General features: G+C 47.3%; 1 protein-coding gene across 3 annotated transcripts in view; it reads right to left on the bottom strand.

The window, feature by feature from the left end:
• Positions 1-16,694, bottom strand: part of COL5A1 (collagen type V alpha 1 chain) — a 151,133-nt gene extending 134,439 nt beyond the window's left edge. For all 3 annotated transcript variants that reach the window (XM_086763616.1, XM_086763615.1, XM_086763613.1), the window contains exon 1: positions 16,461-16,694. In XM_086763616.1, the coding sequence (XP_086619742.1) occupies positions 16,461-16,560 (100 nt within the window). In that variant the 5' untranslated portion in view covers positions 16,561-16,694. The remainder of the gene's footprint in view (positions 1-16,460) is intronic.
• Positions 16,695-17,107: the final 413 nt, after the last annotated feature.

The following is a 17,107-nucleotide window of genomic DNA, read 5'->3' on the forward strand; positions in this document are numbered from 1 at the left end:
GAAACACCCCTGCTTTTCAGAGCAAAGCACACTAGAAACCGCTTCTCACTGTTGCAATGCTCACCCTTCCTTTCCAACTCCATCATCCATCTCCTGGGTGAGTTTCTCCCATTCCAGCAGAGCAGCAAGCATGTCTCCACAGTTAAATGACTTCTGTCTCCCTTATTCCTCCTCACATTTCTGCAAAGCACCTTGGGAAGATCCCCTTGATCTGCACAGCAGCAAGCACTCTGTGGCAAACTTTCTGGTTCTTTCTCCTGAAGAAACCACAAAGCATCTCTAAGTGCCTTTTTTGACTTCAGAAAACACCATGGTGTCCTGGTTCTAGCTAAGATGGAGTTAATTCTCACCAGAGCTGGGAGGGGAGCTGGTGGCCCCTGTGGCTGGGGACACAGCTGGGACAGGTCACTGACTGCCCACCAGCTGGGATGCTTTACCCAAATTGGCCCAAGGGCTGCTCCATGCCCTGGGCCATCAGGCTCAGGGTATAAAGTGGGGATGGGGCTGGGGGGCAGGTTTGGCTGCCCGGGAGGGAGCTGGGCACCAGGATCCACCCTGAGCTGTTGTCCTGTGAGTTACCTGCTTCAGTGTTTTCTGTGATTGGTTTTGTTTTCCATCTCTGTTTTCTTTTCCTCTGTTGCTCTCTTAAACTGTTTTTATCTCAACCCAGGAGTTTTGCTCTCTTTTCTTTCCTTATCTTCCTTCCCCATCCCACTGCAGTGGTTATTGAGGGAGGAGTGAGTGAGCAACTGCATGGTATTTTAGCTGCTGAGTGTGGCTCAACCACAACATATGGTTAAACAGCATAGACACTGATCTCCTCTGCCAAGCACAGCTTTGCACCCAAACAAATAAAAGCATCATCCAGGCAAAGACACCAGACAGAGCCTTTAAAGCAAAGGTATGGACAAGGATGCTCTGAGAGGACCACTGTCTCCCAGAGACGCATTTGGAAACACCCCCAAGTCTACATGGCATCCACACCATGCAGCAGCAGCCATCTCAGGTAGCCAAGCAGCAGCACAGCCAGCTGAGGGGCTGAAGGCAGAGAGAGGACAGGACAGTAACTCTGGCAGGGAATGAAGCTGAAGCTGCAGAGATGTTCAAAGCAAGCTGGCCAACAGGACAGGCAGCCATACAGCTGGGGACCATACAGGCAGTCAGGTGGCTGAGGGATGCTGCTCCAGCCTGGTCATTGAAAACCAAGCGGGAAGTGTTTCCCCAGGTAAGTCTGTGCCTGTGCACAGGCCAGAGCTTTGATCAGCAGAAGAGGAATCTTGATTAATTGATGAGGTGGGAAAACAATTTCACTGTATGTAACCAGGGTACCACAGAGCAGATCCTCACATGGTGTAAATCAGCATCCCTCCACTGAAATCCTAACAGGAGCAGGCAACCCATTGCAGGGAAAGATTCTTCTCCACACAGAGAAATCAGTCTCAGCATGACAGTCAGCACTTGAGAAGTTATCAGGTCTTTTTTGTTTGCACATGAGCCCTGAAAAGCAGCCAGCCAGGATGAATCAAGATGCCACTGAGTGAGAATATTACAAATTCAGTGATGACAATATTAAAATACCCACAGAGGGAAGCACGAGGTAGTCACACAATAGCCACCAGCTTTAGGCAAAAGCATATGGAAGGACAATCAGAACTACAAATATGCAGTCCCATCCCAGGGGAGCCTTACAACACAGAAGTAGGAAATATTTGGGAAAGTTTGGAGTCTTGCAATTAAAGCTCCTTCCAGCTTAATCCAAAGAGAGAAGGCTTGTGTGAGCCAGCATGGCTGGGTACACACAGGTAGAAAGGGAGCTGAACAACTTTCCAAAAACTTGCTGCAGTTAAAAGAAAGGTCAAGGGGAAAAAAAAAAAATACAGGCAGGATCAAGTCTAATTAAAGGAGCAAAAATAAATGACAGCTACAAAAAGGCAGGGGCTATTTTCATACAGAGCAAAGGGTCACCAGCACGTATTTGCAGAGCCCCAGCACCCAGAAGGCGGGGAGAAAAGAGGTCCTTTGTGAGAGGGATGGGAAGCATGGGAACGCAGGACCCCGGGGTAGCTCAGCGGCATTACTGTACCAAGCACAAAAGAGAGAAACAATAGAGGGCAAAAGGAGACAGGGCTGCTTATTTTTCTGAGTATGGCAGGCAAGGAAGGGCTCACAAACAGTGCTGGGAGAGACCCTGGAACGAGTGGCCACTGAGAAAGGATATCAGGCCCAGAGAACAGCCTGAGAGGCATGGGGACCACAAGGTTAAAAACACAAGAACCCCAAATTAGGAATAGTTAGAAACTCTGATAACAGTTATTTCCCTAAGGTAAACAGCAAACTGGCAGTCTGCTTAAATAGTTGCTGCAAGGTATCTTCTGAAAAGGGGAACAAAGGTGTTTGAGAAATGCAGAGGATTATTAGAAGGAATTACCTAGAAAATCCCTTACAAGAACATACTCTTTATATGAGGCAAAATGCAGGGTGGAAACAAGACACTAAAATACATCCACAGTTATTGTTTCTGAGGCTCTGGATGAAGCCTCGCAGCTCTGCCTGTGACCCAGGGTCCACGTGAAATACCAACTCCCTGAAGCTCCATCAGCCAGCACAGCCACCATGCAAGCAGACCCCAGAAGGAAAACGGCAGCCACCAAGAACTACATTTTCTGCTTCAACAGGACTGTCTTGCAACTCAGCCACCCCAGCTTCCAGAAGTGCCACAAGCTCAGAGCTGTTAAGCTGAAATTCAGTCCTGCACTGCCTTAACTTGGGGTCCCAAACTCAGCATCCACCCCTGCAGCTTTGCCAATATCTGACCAGAGGAACTTCACCACCCTGCCCAGCTTGGGTACTTCTACAATTGCTGTCCCCAAGGAGCCTGAGAACTTATCAAGATGTTGTGCAAATAAAAAAACCCAACAGCATCCTCTCACAGATAAAGTAGAAGGGCAAAAGACTAGGGGTTGACCTGGAGCTCCCTGGAGCGCAGTGATAGATGCAGAGCGAGCATCAGGACATCAGCTCTGCCATCACAAGCAAGCTGCTGCACTCACACCACGTACAGTGGAGAATAAATCCAAGGCAAAGTCAGTCTTTCATTCACCAGGCCATTCTTCCCACAGGAGACATCCCTCCCTACCAAGATCAAACTCAGCTTTCCCCATGAAACCACGAACCATGACCAAGAAGAGGTCATCCTGCTACAAATCCAGATCTTTACATTGCTTGGAGTCACAGCTTAGTAATTGCCTTTCAGCTCCTGAAGGTTATTCTTCCTATGGAGCAGGCAGCTTCACCTCGCACTGGTGAAATGGAGGAATCACTCCGTCACTTCAGTTCAAGTCTGGCAGTAATTAGTTTCATTGAGTTTGACATTTGAAATAAATGAATTAAGGAACATGCTTCCACCATCTGGAAAAGTGCATGCTGACACTTCCAATCACTTGTGCATCCACTCATGAATGTGTGTAAGTAATGTCTGGTATTTTTACATAGAGAGAGGAGGTAAATGACACATCAAGGCATCAATCCATGCAGACAAGTAGAGCAGCCCAGCACCACTCATCTCACAGATGAGCAAAAGGCATGTTGAATAGTGAAAGCAGCCAAATGAGGTAAGAAAATATTTGGGAAACTGGAGACAAGGCAGATGCCAAGAGTTATCAGTATATTTTGAGAAGACTGACTTACACGCACAGCATGCTCTCCACCACTAAAATAAGCAATATATGGAGTACTTTGGACTAGGGTATACACAATAGCTTAAAAGTAATCTGTGTACATTTTATATGCCCTCATTTATTGCTCAGAGGGAACACAGACTTTTCATAGCTACAGGAAAACAAATTTTGTCCTTACAAAAGTGCAAAGAGGTCACTTACAGTATGTTCCTCTTCCCTTCATTAACATGCCAAGATCTTTTCCAGAGCAAGGAGAAGGGAAGAGACATTCCCTTTGACATTAAGACAGACATCCTAGAAAAATATAACATCAGCTGCAAACAAGACTCAGACCCATGAGAGTCTGGAAAGGACTCTGTCCTTCTCCAGTGGGATCCTGGCTCCTCCTGCCCATTCCTGTCAAAAACCAGCAGGACACACACGCAGGGAAGTTTGCAAGTCTATCACTACATGCTTGGATAATAGAATAAAATATTTTCATGTTAAAACCAGTACATTAAGCATCAAATTCACCACCTTATCAATTCAAAGCAGCACGGTAAAGCAGAGCAGCTCAGCACCGCAGGATGCTCTCAGGCTGGCCAGCCTCACCCCTGCCAGCTCCTTCCAAACCACTGATCCATCTCCTGAGATATTTCCAGGACTGTGGCTTGTCTACAGCAGGTTACTGCACCTCCCAAGCTCTCCAATGATTCTCTCTCACTAGGCTTTACTTCCTAGAAGAATTTTCCACATGCCTTATTTTAATCCTGTGTCGACTGACATTATACAGGCGTGACATACCTGCCTGCATTAACACCCCTCCGCTGTCATTCATTGCTCACTAAAATGGAAAGAAAAGCATTGAAACAGATCTGTTCCCCCAAAAACATTTCCTGGGGCACATCTACAGCTTTCAGTCCTCAGCATAAGAGAATCCATTTCAGTTTCATGAAAGCTCCCCCTTTTCTCCCACGTCGACGTTCATCCTTTCCATTGACTAAAATTCCCTATAAGATACTCCAGGGCTGGGCATTTTGCCACCATCAGAAAAATAATCAGCTTGACCCCACAAATCACCATGGGGTACATTTGGACCCAAATCCCACCCAGGTTCCTCAGAGGCCATATGAGCTAAAGCAAAGATGTGGTGGATTTCACTCCCCCAAAAGCAGATGTTTCAGCTTCATCCATAAAAAGATCAGTCCCAGACCACAAATTGGCCGGCTCTGCTCAGGCAGCAGAGACTCAGCTATTTCCAGGCTTGCAGGAATTGTGCTCATTTTAGCAGCGCGGCTGTTTGTTATTTGGGATGAGCGTCCCCAGGGCAAGGAGGGCCCCGGCTTGTCTGGCCAAGGCTTTGGAGAAGGGAGCTGCAGGAAGGGAAGCATGCTGGGTTACTCAGTTACTACAAATGTGCAGAACATCTTTAACTATTGTTCTGAGTCTGAAAGTTTCAAAGCATCTGAGTTTTTTGGTGTGAATTTTTAAAGTACCTTCAAATGAGGAACCTAAAGTTCTTCACAGACATTTCCACATCCAAACCAAGCTCCAGTTTTAGTTCTGGTTCATATTTCACAGGAAAATCTCAGTCAGCTTGGTGTTACCCAAGCCTATTCCCTATTGCCTCAAGAAATCACATTGCGTGTTCCCAGTCTGAATCCCAACCAGCGCTGTAAGCTCCCATAAACTGCCAAAAAAATGCAGGCCTGTGGGCAATGAAAGCAGCAAATCAAAGGCAGCAGTAGCAGAGATGAAGGGCAGTTTTGTGATTTAGGCCTGATGATGCTATCCTACTTCACTGCCTGAATTCTCAAGGTCAACTAGAGTCAGGTACCAGCCCTGCATCTGCCCACAGCTCTGTGTGTACAGATTCCTGCAACACTGCAGTGCTGCAAGAGCTGGACTCGCAGCCAAGAAGTGAAAAAAAAAACCAACCTGTTTCTGCCCAGCCACGGGGTCCTGGGCCAAGAAAAAAAGTTGTGTAAGCACCAAAGGGTCAGACCAAAACCCTGGCCCTTGCACAGGGACAACGTTCCCCTTGGACACACGAATCCCCCAAGCAGGGACCACAGCTGCATTCGGAGGCCAGGTCCAAAGCACCACATTCAGCATCCTTGGGCACAGCTGTCTGCCAAGAGCTGTGAAGATGCTCAGCTCCTTCCCATCCCAGAGCAAGGGGCTGATCCTGCTCACCAGGAGCATCTTCCCTCCTGGGGGAAGGTGTCTGTGCTTGGAAAAGAAAGAGATGGGGAGACACTGCAGAGGATTTACCCTCTGTGCCTGCTGCCTTCCCTGCATGCAGTCTTGTAAGACAATAGCCTCCAGCACATGAAGGCTTCAGTGCTTCCCAATATAGCTCTTTAATTACAGAGCACTGGGAAAATTGATGTTTCCAGAGCAGATATGGCCCTTGTTCTTCTGGTTTGCATCCTGCAGGGAATCAAGACTGAACTTTAAAAAAAAAAAGCCAGAGCCAGTTATAAGCACTGGGGTATGTTCGCTCCTCCTCCCAGTCCCAGCTCCTGAGGTCAGCAGGGAAAGCATCCAACAGTTGCAGAAAGACAGATTGTTTTAATTTAAACATTTCAGAGAGGCAGAGTGAGGGACTTTCTCCCAAAGCGTACAAGACGTGATAATATGCCTCTCCCGATCCCTGCAAACCCTTGCGAGAGAACATTCCTAGCAGTTTTCCTCTCGAAGCACTCGCCAGCATGTGCCAAAGGCAGCAACCAGGATGAAAGGCGCTTCCTCCTCCCACCCTCACGTCGCTTTCCAAGTGCAGAGAAGATGAGGGGATTCTTAGGGATCTGCCCTCCTTGTTACAAAAAGCAGACGACCCAATGGGATCAAGAGAAAAACATCGGCCTCATCAGGAAAAGCATCGGCAGCCAAAGGGCTCCAGGCAAGCAGTCCTTATCCTTCAAGGAATCGACAGCTTTCCAAGACAAGACACTGAGCAGCCCACAGTTGGGGAACAGATGCTGTACAGGGGGATGGACAGGCTCATATCTTCTAGGGGAAACCCTCCGAGGGGCACGTCCAGCACACTCCTGCCCTGCAGCAAGCTCCTCCGGTGTGTCCTACACATCTCACCCTCCTAGCAGCCATGTCCTACCTGTCAGGTGTGTCAAACACACATACCCATCTTATCTGTCTGCAGAAGACATCCAACTCCCACAAATACCAATACAAGGGGTACAGACCCAATGCTTCACTGCACAAAGCCACCAGCTCCTGCCTTGCTAGAGCCCTGGGTCAGCATCACGCTACTGCATCCTGAGCAAAGGGACCCAGGCTGCCAGTCATTTGATATCAAATGGAACATCTGAATTTTTGGCCAGCTTGGATCAAAGCTATACTGGTAAATTCATTTGAAAGTTGTTTATGGAAGTGATCTAACATTAGGTGGGCAAGAAAAATGGTTGGCTTCATTTTCTACTGCAGGTGTATTTTGACAGGAAAGGATAAATCAAGATTCTAAAGGTTTAGCTATTTTTTGGAGGCATATCACCAGACGAATGATTCCAGAACAGAAAAATCCAATGGCTAGAAATCAAAAATGTAAATATTTATGCACTGTTTCTCAGGATTCACATTCTGCCAAAATACCAAAGCAGCACTAGACAATGTGCAGGAGTGTCTGCCACAGCACACCATCTCAATGCACTGTGGATGTTTCCTAGCCAGGGCAGTGAAAAGCAATTAGCCAAAATGCTGATAACCCCAAAGGAGGGTGTTTCAGCCTTGTGAAAAAGGAAACCCATAGGTACAGGAGCCCATGATAAATTCCACTCCATTAAAAAGAGCATTAAGGACATCTGAACTGGCTTCTGTTTTCTAGCCTCCTGACCACCACTGCTGTTTTATGTTAATTGCCCCAGCAGTACCAATTAAAGCAAAGTTCTGGCCAGCTCCCCCATCCTATCCCACCCATGGCATTAGCCCATCCCCAGCTCACTGCTCCCCCTTCCACACATGCCGCCCACGAGCCCCATTTCTATTTTCAGTGCTCTGCCAGTGTGGTTAACCAGCTGCCAGGGGCTTGTCAAACGAAGCTTTTGGGCAAGAAATTTTAAAAAGCTTAATTTACAACTGAGCATTTTCTAGGGCCAGGGCAAGGATGGGCTCATGCTCACCTCCAGGCACCCTGCAGATGCTCACATCCCACCACCCCGCTCCTCTTCCCAGGATGCTGCAGGAACCCAGCTGGGACCCGTCACTTGAAGTGCACAGGTTTTCCCACCAGCATTTCAAGAGATAATACCATCCCATGACAGCACCTTCATAACACTTCTACCCTCATCAGTGTTGAGGAAAATGGCCTGAGTATTAGGAGTCTCCACATTGATGGGGAGGAAGGTCTTTTCTTCTGGGTGCTGCTGGGTTTGTAAAGCAGCTGAGAACAAGCACTCCTACCTCTGCAAGCTCTGGCTGTTTGTTTTGCAAAAGAGCATCAATGAGCCCAACACTTCCAGAATATCACCCCAATCTTCTGAACACAGCCAACATCAGCTGCTGCCTTCAGAGCCCCTGGCCAGTACAAGCACCAAACCCCAGCTCCAGCCCCATGTTAACTTTTAGGTTCTTGGACATTTTGGCAGATCATAGCTGAGATTTACTCTCGTAACTCCCTGAAAGTACAGTGAAACAGAGCTGTTTGGCACCAGCTGAAACACCTGGCTTGGGAGCTCTTTTTTTTTCCATTTCTTCAGAGCAGAATGACACTTGTATTCACAGTGACTCATCTCCTTGACCTTTCTATTCACTTTCAATGGTGGAAGCTGGAAATAAGGGCATACAAACAATGCGTTCATTATTCAGCTGGTGAACTGCAGCCCTCAGACGGAATCTCTACCCCGCAGCAGACGAGAGATCCCATTCCAGCACATCCAGGATGAGCCCCCTCAAAGACCACACAGACCCACCACTTAATTCGTATTTGAGGGGTGCAGCTGAATGAACTGCACCAAAAAAAAATTGCTGTGTAAAAAATGCTGCAGGAGTACAAGAGATCCTGGGAAACTGGCAGTGTCATCTCCAGGAATTCAGCTGCAACAAATTCTTACTGAAGTATTGTCTTGGAGACAAAAAAAAAAAAGGGTGGAGGGAGGAACAGAGGAAAAGAGGCCAGCGAGGCTCTCGGTGAGGATACACGAGCTCAGCTGAAGCATGGCTCTTTCCTGTATATCCACACTCAAAAAATAGAAACTCCAGCTGACGTGCAAGTAAAATTCTAAATCTGGCCACCAAAACTGCCCAACTGTCCTGTCAAGCAGGGTCTCCAGCAGACCCCTTGGTGACCTCCATCCTCTGTAGGAGTTTCCCCCCATCAACCTCTCGCAGCACTTCCAGCAGAGCTGCAAACCCCATCCTTTGCAAGCTACAGCAGCTAAGCATAGAAAGGCGAGGAGAGAAAAGGGCTTTAAACCATTTGCTCAAAAGCTGAGCCAGGAAAAAACTTATTTTATTTACTTTGAAAAAATTAACATCTCCCTGGCTGTAGATGCACAGCTTGATCCAGGCAGGGATGGCATGCGGGGTTGTCCCAGGCTACTGGGATGATTTCACTGCATTTAAGTTTGGCAGATCATTCAGGTCTTCAGCAAGCTGCAGCATCCTAAGGGGAGCAGAAGGTCCCCTCCAAACATTAGGGAAACTAAGTGACATCCAGACACTGTTCAGACCAATGGAAGAAAAAAAAAAAAGAGATCCTCTACCTTCTTTGGGTTTCATTTATGTATCTAATGCTTCACAGTGTTCTGAGAGTAGTCAACATAATAGCATGGCATTCTGTATTGTACTCCATATAATATGCAAGAAATCTGCCCAAATCTAAAGACAAAATCCAAATAACCTTCTGGATGTGCAGTGTGAGGCACTGCTGTTGCTAGCCAGGAAAACACCATCCCAGAAAGGAAAAGTATTTTTAAAGTAGAAAACTCCCAGACCACAACCACTAGCATAGCCTGAGGCATAGCGATGAAAAAGACTCTTAGAACACTTCAGTGCTCGAACACACATGACCTGTGGGTATATACATGTTGAATTTGTGTTACAGCAACACCTCAGTGCCAGGTTCCACACAGGGACATGGGATCAAGCCCCAGGGCATGGGCAACAGGGACCTCCCTAAGGGCTGGGAGAAAGCTTGCAGCAGAGGTTGGGAATGAGCACTGGTGTAGCTCATTCCACTCATTCAATCCCAAAATTATCCTTTTTCTCTCTAGCTTATTACACAATCTTGAAGGAAAACTCCAGCATTGTAAATACATTAGTACCATTTTCCTAGTTTCAAAAAAAAAAAGTGACATCTCTCAACATTGTGAAAGCTTCCAGATGATGCTAAGAATCCTGTTGGCTTCTGGAGAGAAAAAGAGCCCAGACTCAGAGCAACCAACCTCAAAAATGCCTTTTGTGTAGCTCCTTCATTTATTTATTTTAGAACTAAAGATTTTCCAGACACATCCACAGAGAAACCACGGCATCATTTGGACAGTTCACTTGGTGCTAGGCTTCATTTCAAGAGCCTTGAAGCTTGCCAGCAGTAACCCAATGGCTAATTATACCATGTTGCTAACCTAAGTTTTTTCCATATAACATTAGGTTTTAACACAGTTTTTTCCATTCTTTCACGTCTCAACTTTTTTTTCCCTGGTTTTTGGTCATTCTTCCCATACTAGGTTTGTTTCACACAAAGGTTTTATTTTTTAATAAAAACTGCCAGCTTGCAAACTCAGTACCTGTCACAAACTCCAACCTAGCTAGTAAAAATAAAACATTTGATATACAGCAAGGTCAGGCTACAACTGGAGGAGATAATCCCAGGAACCTCTCTCAAGTAAGGCAGGAGGGCAGAGGAGAGGGAATGCCCTGCCTCAATTAACAACAGCTGAAGGTATAAGTAGGTAACGGGCAACACCAGGAGACAGGAAGAAAAAAAAATCTTAAGGGTCTGAAGATTGCATTCTGCTTGCCTTGGTCCAAGTTTTGTACCCACAGCCAAACAACAAAGCCACTAGCTCAGGACACCACCATTCTTTGCTGATGCTCAAAGAGGAGCAGCCAAACTCTAGGAAGGAAACTGTTCCCTGCCACAGGTGGGAGGCTGCCTTCCTCAGAAAGGACAAGTGTCCACCTGGAAAAGTTTCTGCTCCAAGAAAAATCTAAAACCTCCCCAGAAAGCCACCCCATTAGCAGGGAATAAAAACCCACTAACATCTGCAGACTGTCCTGATCTCTCTGGTTATGACTCCTTTGGAGTGCAGCTATTGTACAGAGCTAAATCCAAATGACAAGAGCCAGAGAAGGGCACTGAGCAGTCCTGATCCAGAAGAACATAACCAAGCAAGAAGCCTCCACGTCCCCGCAGAACCAGAGGAGGAACAGTGCCTTTGGCTCCCTTGGAGCTCCCCCACCACATCAGCTGATTTGGGTGGGGAAGGGACAGTGTCTCCATGCAATGCCAGCACCAGGTCCTACTGCTTGTATCAGACAGACTTGACATATAACCAAGATGGATGGTTGCATTCCATACTGAAAAAGAAGGTAAAAGTCAAGGACCTCCAGAGACAGGGCAGGGAAACCAGCAGGTACCATTCATCTGAACTCCAGAAGCAGCATAACCCATGTGTGCACATGCCTTTGTGGTGACACAACTTCTACTGTGGGACAAATCCCGTAGATCTTAAATCTGACCCAATTCCAGCAGCTGACTGTTTAACGCCTCAGCATTCCCAGAATATCCTCAACAGTAGCAGTATCAGAGACCTGCAGAGTCAGGGCTTTCCTAAACACTTGATGAGTAGAAGTCTACACTGGATAAAAGCACAAAACTGAGTGGAAGTAGTCTTCCTCTAGACGAATAAAGCCCAAGATGTGTGTTTTGTGGTTCATTCCTGGTTTATTTCCCAGACAATTCTCATTTTAAACAGCAGTTACCATTTACGAAAATCTAGGTATTCAAAAGTTATAATTGTGTTTTCAACAGAACCCAAATAACATTTCAAACCTTTCTCAGCAAAAATAATTAATTTCACAGGATGATAGCTGCATCCTGAGGATAAGACTCCTGCTACACAGAGGAGGCGAGAGCACACGTGGGCGAGTGTGTACATACATGATGAAATGCCAAATCTGTACTTGCAACGCAGCAGGGATTTCCCCCGACTCAGGGCTGCTACACTTCAAAGTCAATTCACACGACAACAGAGCACGAGCTCCAAAAGAAGCTGCTCTTCCCAAATCATTCCAGACCCAGGCATCTCTGCCCCGAACCACAGCATACACAGACCGGTCCTTGCTGTCCAACACCAGTGCCAACCCACAGGGCATAGGGGCTCTCAATTCAACCCTTCAGAAGTCCTCCAAGGCCAAAAATCCCCACCTGTGACATGCACACCATTGCCTAGAACAAGGTCCTAGGTCCATCTTGGCACCCGCAGTGTTTGCTGCTGTTCAATGACACAGGGGGCTCAGCCCCCCGCTCTTCCCTGGTCCCACTGTTCTTCAGATGGATCCACAGGCAACCACACAAAAACAGAACTACGAATCACCATTGCGATACCTCATTTGAGCACTTCTCTACCCTACATACATCATCTCCCCAGGAGCCAGCTGACCTGTCCCCCCTCCTCCCCATTGCCCCTTGAAGGTTTGCTGGGTCAGAAAGCCCCTAATCCTCCATCTGCTTGTGTGGAATCATTCACAGCAGTATCGCTCCGTGCAGTTTTCCCAGTGTAGACTTTCACATTTACGCAGAGTGACCAGCATTCATCCTCCACCTGCTCTGGGAAGGGCAGCAGCATGCAGTCCCAGCATCCCAGTGATGTGGGGAGAGCACAGGGAGCATGCCACAGAATCAAGGCATAAGACAAAAAGTAGAAAAAGTAGTTGCTAAAAGAATTAATGCGAGTTTGCTTCACCTCTACAGAAGAAAAAATCTACAGGAAAAAACCCTCAAACTGAAGAGCAGTTTCCTGGAAAGCACTCCCACAGATTTATTTCTGAAGTCCAGACAAAACTCACATTACCTGAAATGTGACTATAAATGGCACTTCACACAAATGCCTCTGCATTAGTAGCATCTGCCACAGCAGTGCCTTCTGCTTCTCAGCATCTGTTGCCATGCTTTGCCTCATCTTAAAGAGTATATCTGTAATTCAAAGCAGTTGTGAGAACGCATAACTCTAAGCCTATCCCCTGAAACCAGGCTGCAGGACAGACCGGGAAACTTTGAGTCACCAAAGCAGAGATGGACAGAGCACCAGGACCAGACCACATCTTCAGTGTCAGAAGAAAAGCAGCCAGGCACATGCTGCAGAGGGTAATAGGACATCTACATGCCATGAAGGGTCTCTGTGGCAGTAGCAAAAGTTTTCTTTTTCTCAGAACTCTGACATGAAAAGCATCACCCTCCTGAGCAGAGGTGGGAGATCAGAGCAGGAGCCACATCCCAAAGGCTTCTGATAGACATAAGCACATCTCCTGCAACACAGATCAGACTGCAAGTCACCACGAGACAAACCTACTAGTTAGATTTGCTGTGCATTTCAAAACTGAATGAACCCAAAAAGTTCATCTCCAACAACAAGATGCAAGGGGCAGGGACAGTCCCGATTGAAAAAAAGGGATGCACATCCCCTTTACAGTCCCTCCCTGTTTGTTCGAGGGCAGACTATGTCTGCAAGCAGAGAAACACCGTGCCAATTTTGTTTATTGGATTAGCTTTGTTCTTAAAAAGAGGTTTGATGTGAGGATCCAGCGTTAGAAATCTGAGCTAGCAACACCAGCAGGCAGGTCCACACTGTTGTCCCTCTTTGTATACAAAAAATCAGCACCCGCTCTTCAGACGGTTTTGCCTTAGAGCTACCACTACAGACCAGAGATGAAATGGGATTTCTCCAACTCTCAACCCATTTTTGCCCAGACAACACTGCAACGCTTCGGACTGAAGAGCCAAAGCTCCCGTTAGCTTTGGTGGGAGCCAGCAGAACCAGCTCCTCCACCGCAAGCCTGAAATCAGCTCCCGCATCCAGCACAGCCACGGCACTGCGAGGAGGTGAGCACAGGAGCAGCCTTCAAAAACCACCTCGAAGAGAATGGTCAGCAAAGAGTTCTCATCTTGACCCCAGCTTACATGGAAGAACAATATATTACCTCAGCCAAATGCCTCTTCTGCATCCCCTGGACAGGGCACGTCCAACAGCTGGGTGCTTTTAAGTTACAAAGTCCTGCTCCAATCTGGCAATGCACTGACAGCATAATCCAGATTTCACACTAGAAATCAGATCCACCATCAATTCCAGACTTATAAAGTCATATTTCTTCTTGTAAAACAATATCAACACTTTTGATTGGCAAAATATTAAACAAAACACTTCTAACTAGCTGGATAAAGAGTATTTTTTTTTTTTTAGCTCATTCTAGATGACTGGGGAAGAGCCAAGGAAAGAAGCAACAGATGGTAACAGGATACTTCATAATTTCCAGCATTTTTATTTCTTTTAAAGGGCAAGCCATGTATTCTTATTACACTTTTCTTTGCCACTAAAGGAAACTGCTGCTTCCAAAAATTTTCACCCAGAAACCTGATTCAATTTTATAGGGATTTGTAAAAGCAGAGACAGATTCCAACTTTGTCTGTGGCTTAGATTTTTGTGTGACATCATCTGTTAAAATATGGGAAAATCTGAGCTGGAAAGGCTCAGAGGCAGTTCAGTTCGCATTGCCTTCGACATTGTGGTTTCTCTATTTTTCTGGAAACCCTTCTCTGCGAGGTTACTTGCCCCTTTCTCTGGAGCCACCTGATGCATCTGCTTCTGGAGGAGATCACAGAGAAGATTCACCTCTCTCTATACAGAGAAGCCAACTAAAATGAAACTGAAACAGAAACAATCTGAGCTGAAATAAAACCAACAAGAACTTGGAAAGATTAAGAGCTATCAAGAGCATTAGTCAATGCCATCAGCAGTCCCAATCTGACTCCTCCCTCATCCGAATTATTTGATGTCCTATTAGAAGCCTCATTAAGAAAACTCAAGGCCTTTCTCCACACAAGTCATCCCTTGGAGCTGCACATTGGCCCCACAGCAGCTTTCCACCCACCCACCACAGCGCGAGCTCCAGCCAGCCCCCTGCTCCCTCCAGCTGCAGCCCACAGCTGGACCCAGAAGTTGCAGAGAAGTTACCAGGTCACTTTGAAAGGAGCTGGGTCTTACAGTGAAACTGAAGGAAATACACCACCAGCAAAATGCCCAAGGATGCTCTGAAACCATTAAAACATTAGCAGAGACAAAAGAAAAGGGGAAAAAAATTGTCATCTCTCCTTTGAAATAGCTGAGACTGGTCATAACTCAGTTTTCAACTCACACAAAGTAATGAGCAGCCTGACAGACTGGCCGCTCTAAAAGGGAACTCAAGATGAGCTAGTACCACTCCAGCACTCTCATCAGAAATCCGCTCTGGCAGCCCGATACTGTTGCAGTACAACACAAACTCTTGCAGTTGCTCCGACTGCCGTTAACTTCTCCTGCAGTGATGTTCTGGAGGCATTTTATTAATCAACTAGCAACTTATTTCCCATCTTGCTCAGACTTTGCAAGCAAACCATTAATGAAAGCATTCCTCATACGCCCACCTTTTCTTCCTTAAGGTCATTTTAAGAACCCAGAAATCACAATAATTTGCAGTCGTTCTGCTATACACAGAATCCCACACGCATTTGTCCTGCTAACACACAAACAACCCCCCAAACACCACTGCCTGGGCTTTGCAGGAAAAAACACCCAGATCTCACAAGAATCAAGTATGAAATCTTGAATCTCAGACCGCTCAGCTCTCCGGGGCACTTCTCAGTTTCTCAAGTTACCCCACAGAACTGCACCTACTTTAACTTTTTAGATTTCAAAAATCAGCTTGGCCAACAAACCACTGCTGAGCCTTTCCCTTGAAACACAAAAAGACCTCACAGCACCGATGCCTCCAAGAGTCCACTACAAACTCTGAGAACATTCTGAAAACACACAGAAAACTTTTCCACAAGCCTCCATCTGCCCTGCTCTGGCATTTCTCAGCCCACCCGGGGAAGGCAGACATTTGGGAAGCAGAGCTCAAAACGCACTCAACCCCAAAAGCATTTATTTGGCAAAATAAAACGCTTGGTCCCGCTCCGGCACGACTGTAAAAATGACATTCCAGGGGTTTTTCTGGCTGCGTGTCTAGTGCCATTGCACATCTGGCACTTCATAGAACTTCTCTCGTCACACTCACCAGCCACAATTTTAGGGAGAAATCTTGGAAATTGGGGAGGGCACAGAGCAAGCCTTGGGGTCCCAAGCACACACAGCTGTGGAGCTTTTCTGTCCCCAAGCTCTGCAGCCTTGGTGTGCAGAGGGGAGAGCGGATCGCTTGGGACAAAAAAAGTTTCTTCTCCTCAAGGAGGAGGAACTATGCAAGAGGAAAGGTTTCCAGTTGACTAAATATATATTCTACATATATATACATGCAGATATATAAAGAATTTGAGCCTCTGGAAACACAGCCTGACTTTTGCTCTAGAAAAAAACAAGCTCAGCAACAGGCTGCTCTGTTCTAAGAAAAGCGAATAAAGTATTGTTTTAAGTTTTTTTTCCCCCCCTTTTACGGGCCCCCTGACAAATGGCATTCAGAGACTCGTGCAGCTAAAGGAGGTTGGGTGGGTTGTGGGTTTTTTCTTTTCTTCCCCCCGGAATGCATCGAGCAAGGAAAGCCAGACGTTTTGCCCCTGCACGAAAGCCCCCTCCCCGCCCTCCGGGACCCCCTTACCTGCCCGCCCCAGGGCCAGGGCACCCAGCAGCACCAGGGCAGCCGGCACCCACCAGCTCCGTATCCAACTGCGCCTTTTCCACCGCGTGTGCGTATCCATGGTCCACAAAAAAAAGGGCCACCAGCACGGGACAACTCGAGGGGAAGGAGTGAAAAAAAAAAAAAATAATAATATATATAGATCTATAAGCGAAGAAAAGCCGCTGAGACCCCCCCGCCAGCCCCCCCCGGAGAGCAGCCGCTTTATAAAGCCATGGGGCGGGCGAGGGCTGCCGGGGGCTCCGCTCACTGCCGGCCCCTGCCTGTTCTGCAGCGGAAAAAAAAAACCCTCAAACTTTTCTTCCTCTCCCCTCACCCCCCCCTTCTTTTTTTTTCTTCCCCCTTCTTTTAAATCCAAGGCAAGAGTTTGTCAATCTGGGAGCCGCGGCAGCAAATCACGGCCGGGCGGTGCGGCCCCCAGCCCGGCCCCCCCCACCCCCCGCCTCCCCCCCGCTCCCGGCCCGGCCCCGCCGTAAGTTTGAACGCAGCCGGGATGTGCCCGCCCCGGCCACCAAAACAGGGGGTTCCACTCCCAGCCCCCGGCCCGGAATCGGCACCAGCCCGAGTTTTCTCTCCCAGCCCCCGCTGCTCTTCCCGGCTCCCGAGGG

This window comes from Chlamydotis macqueenii, chromosome 20, assembly GCF_036417535.1.
Source record: "Chlamydotis macqueenii isolate bChlMac1 chromosome 20, bChlMac1.mat, whole genome shotgun sequence".
NCBI classification, from domain to species: domain Eukaryota; kingdom Metazoa; phylum Chordata; class Aves; order Otidiformes; family Otididae; genus Chlamydotis; species Chlamydotis macqueenii.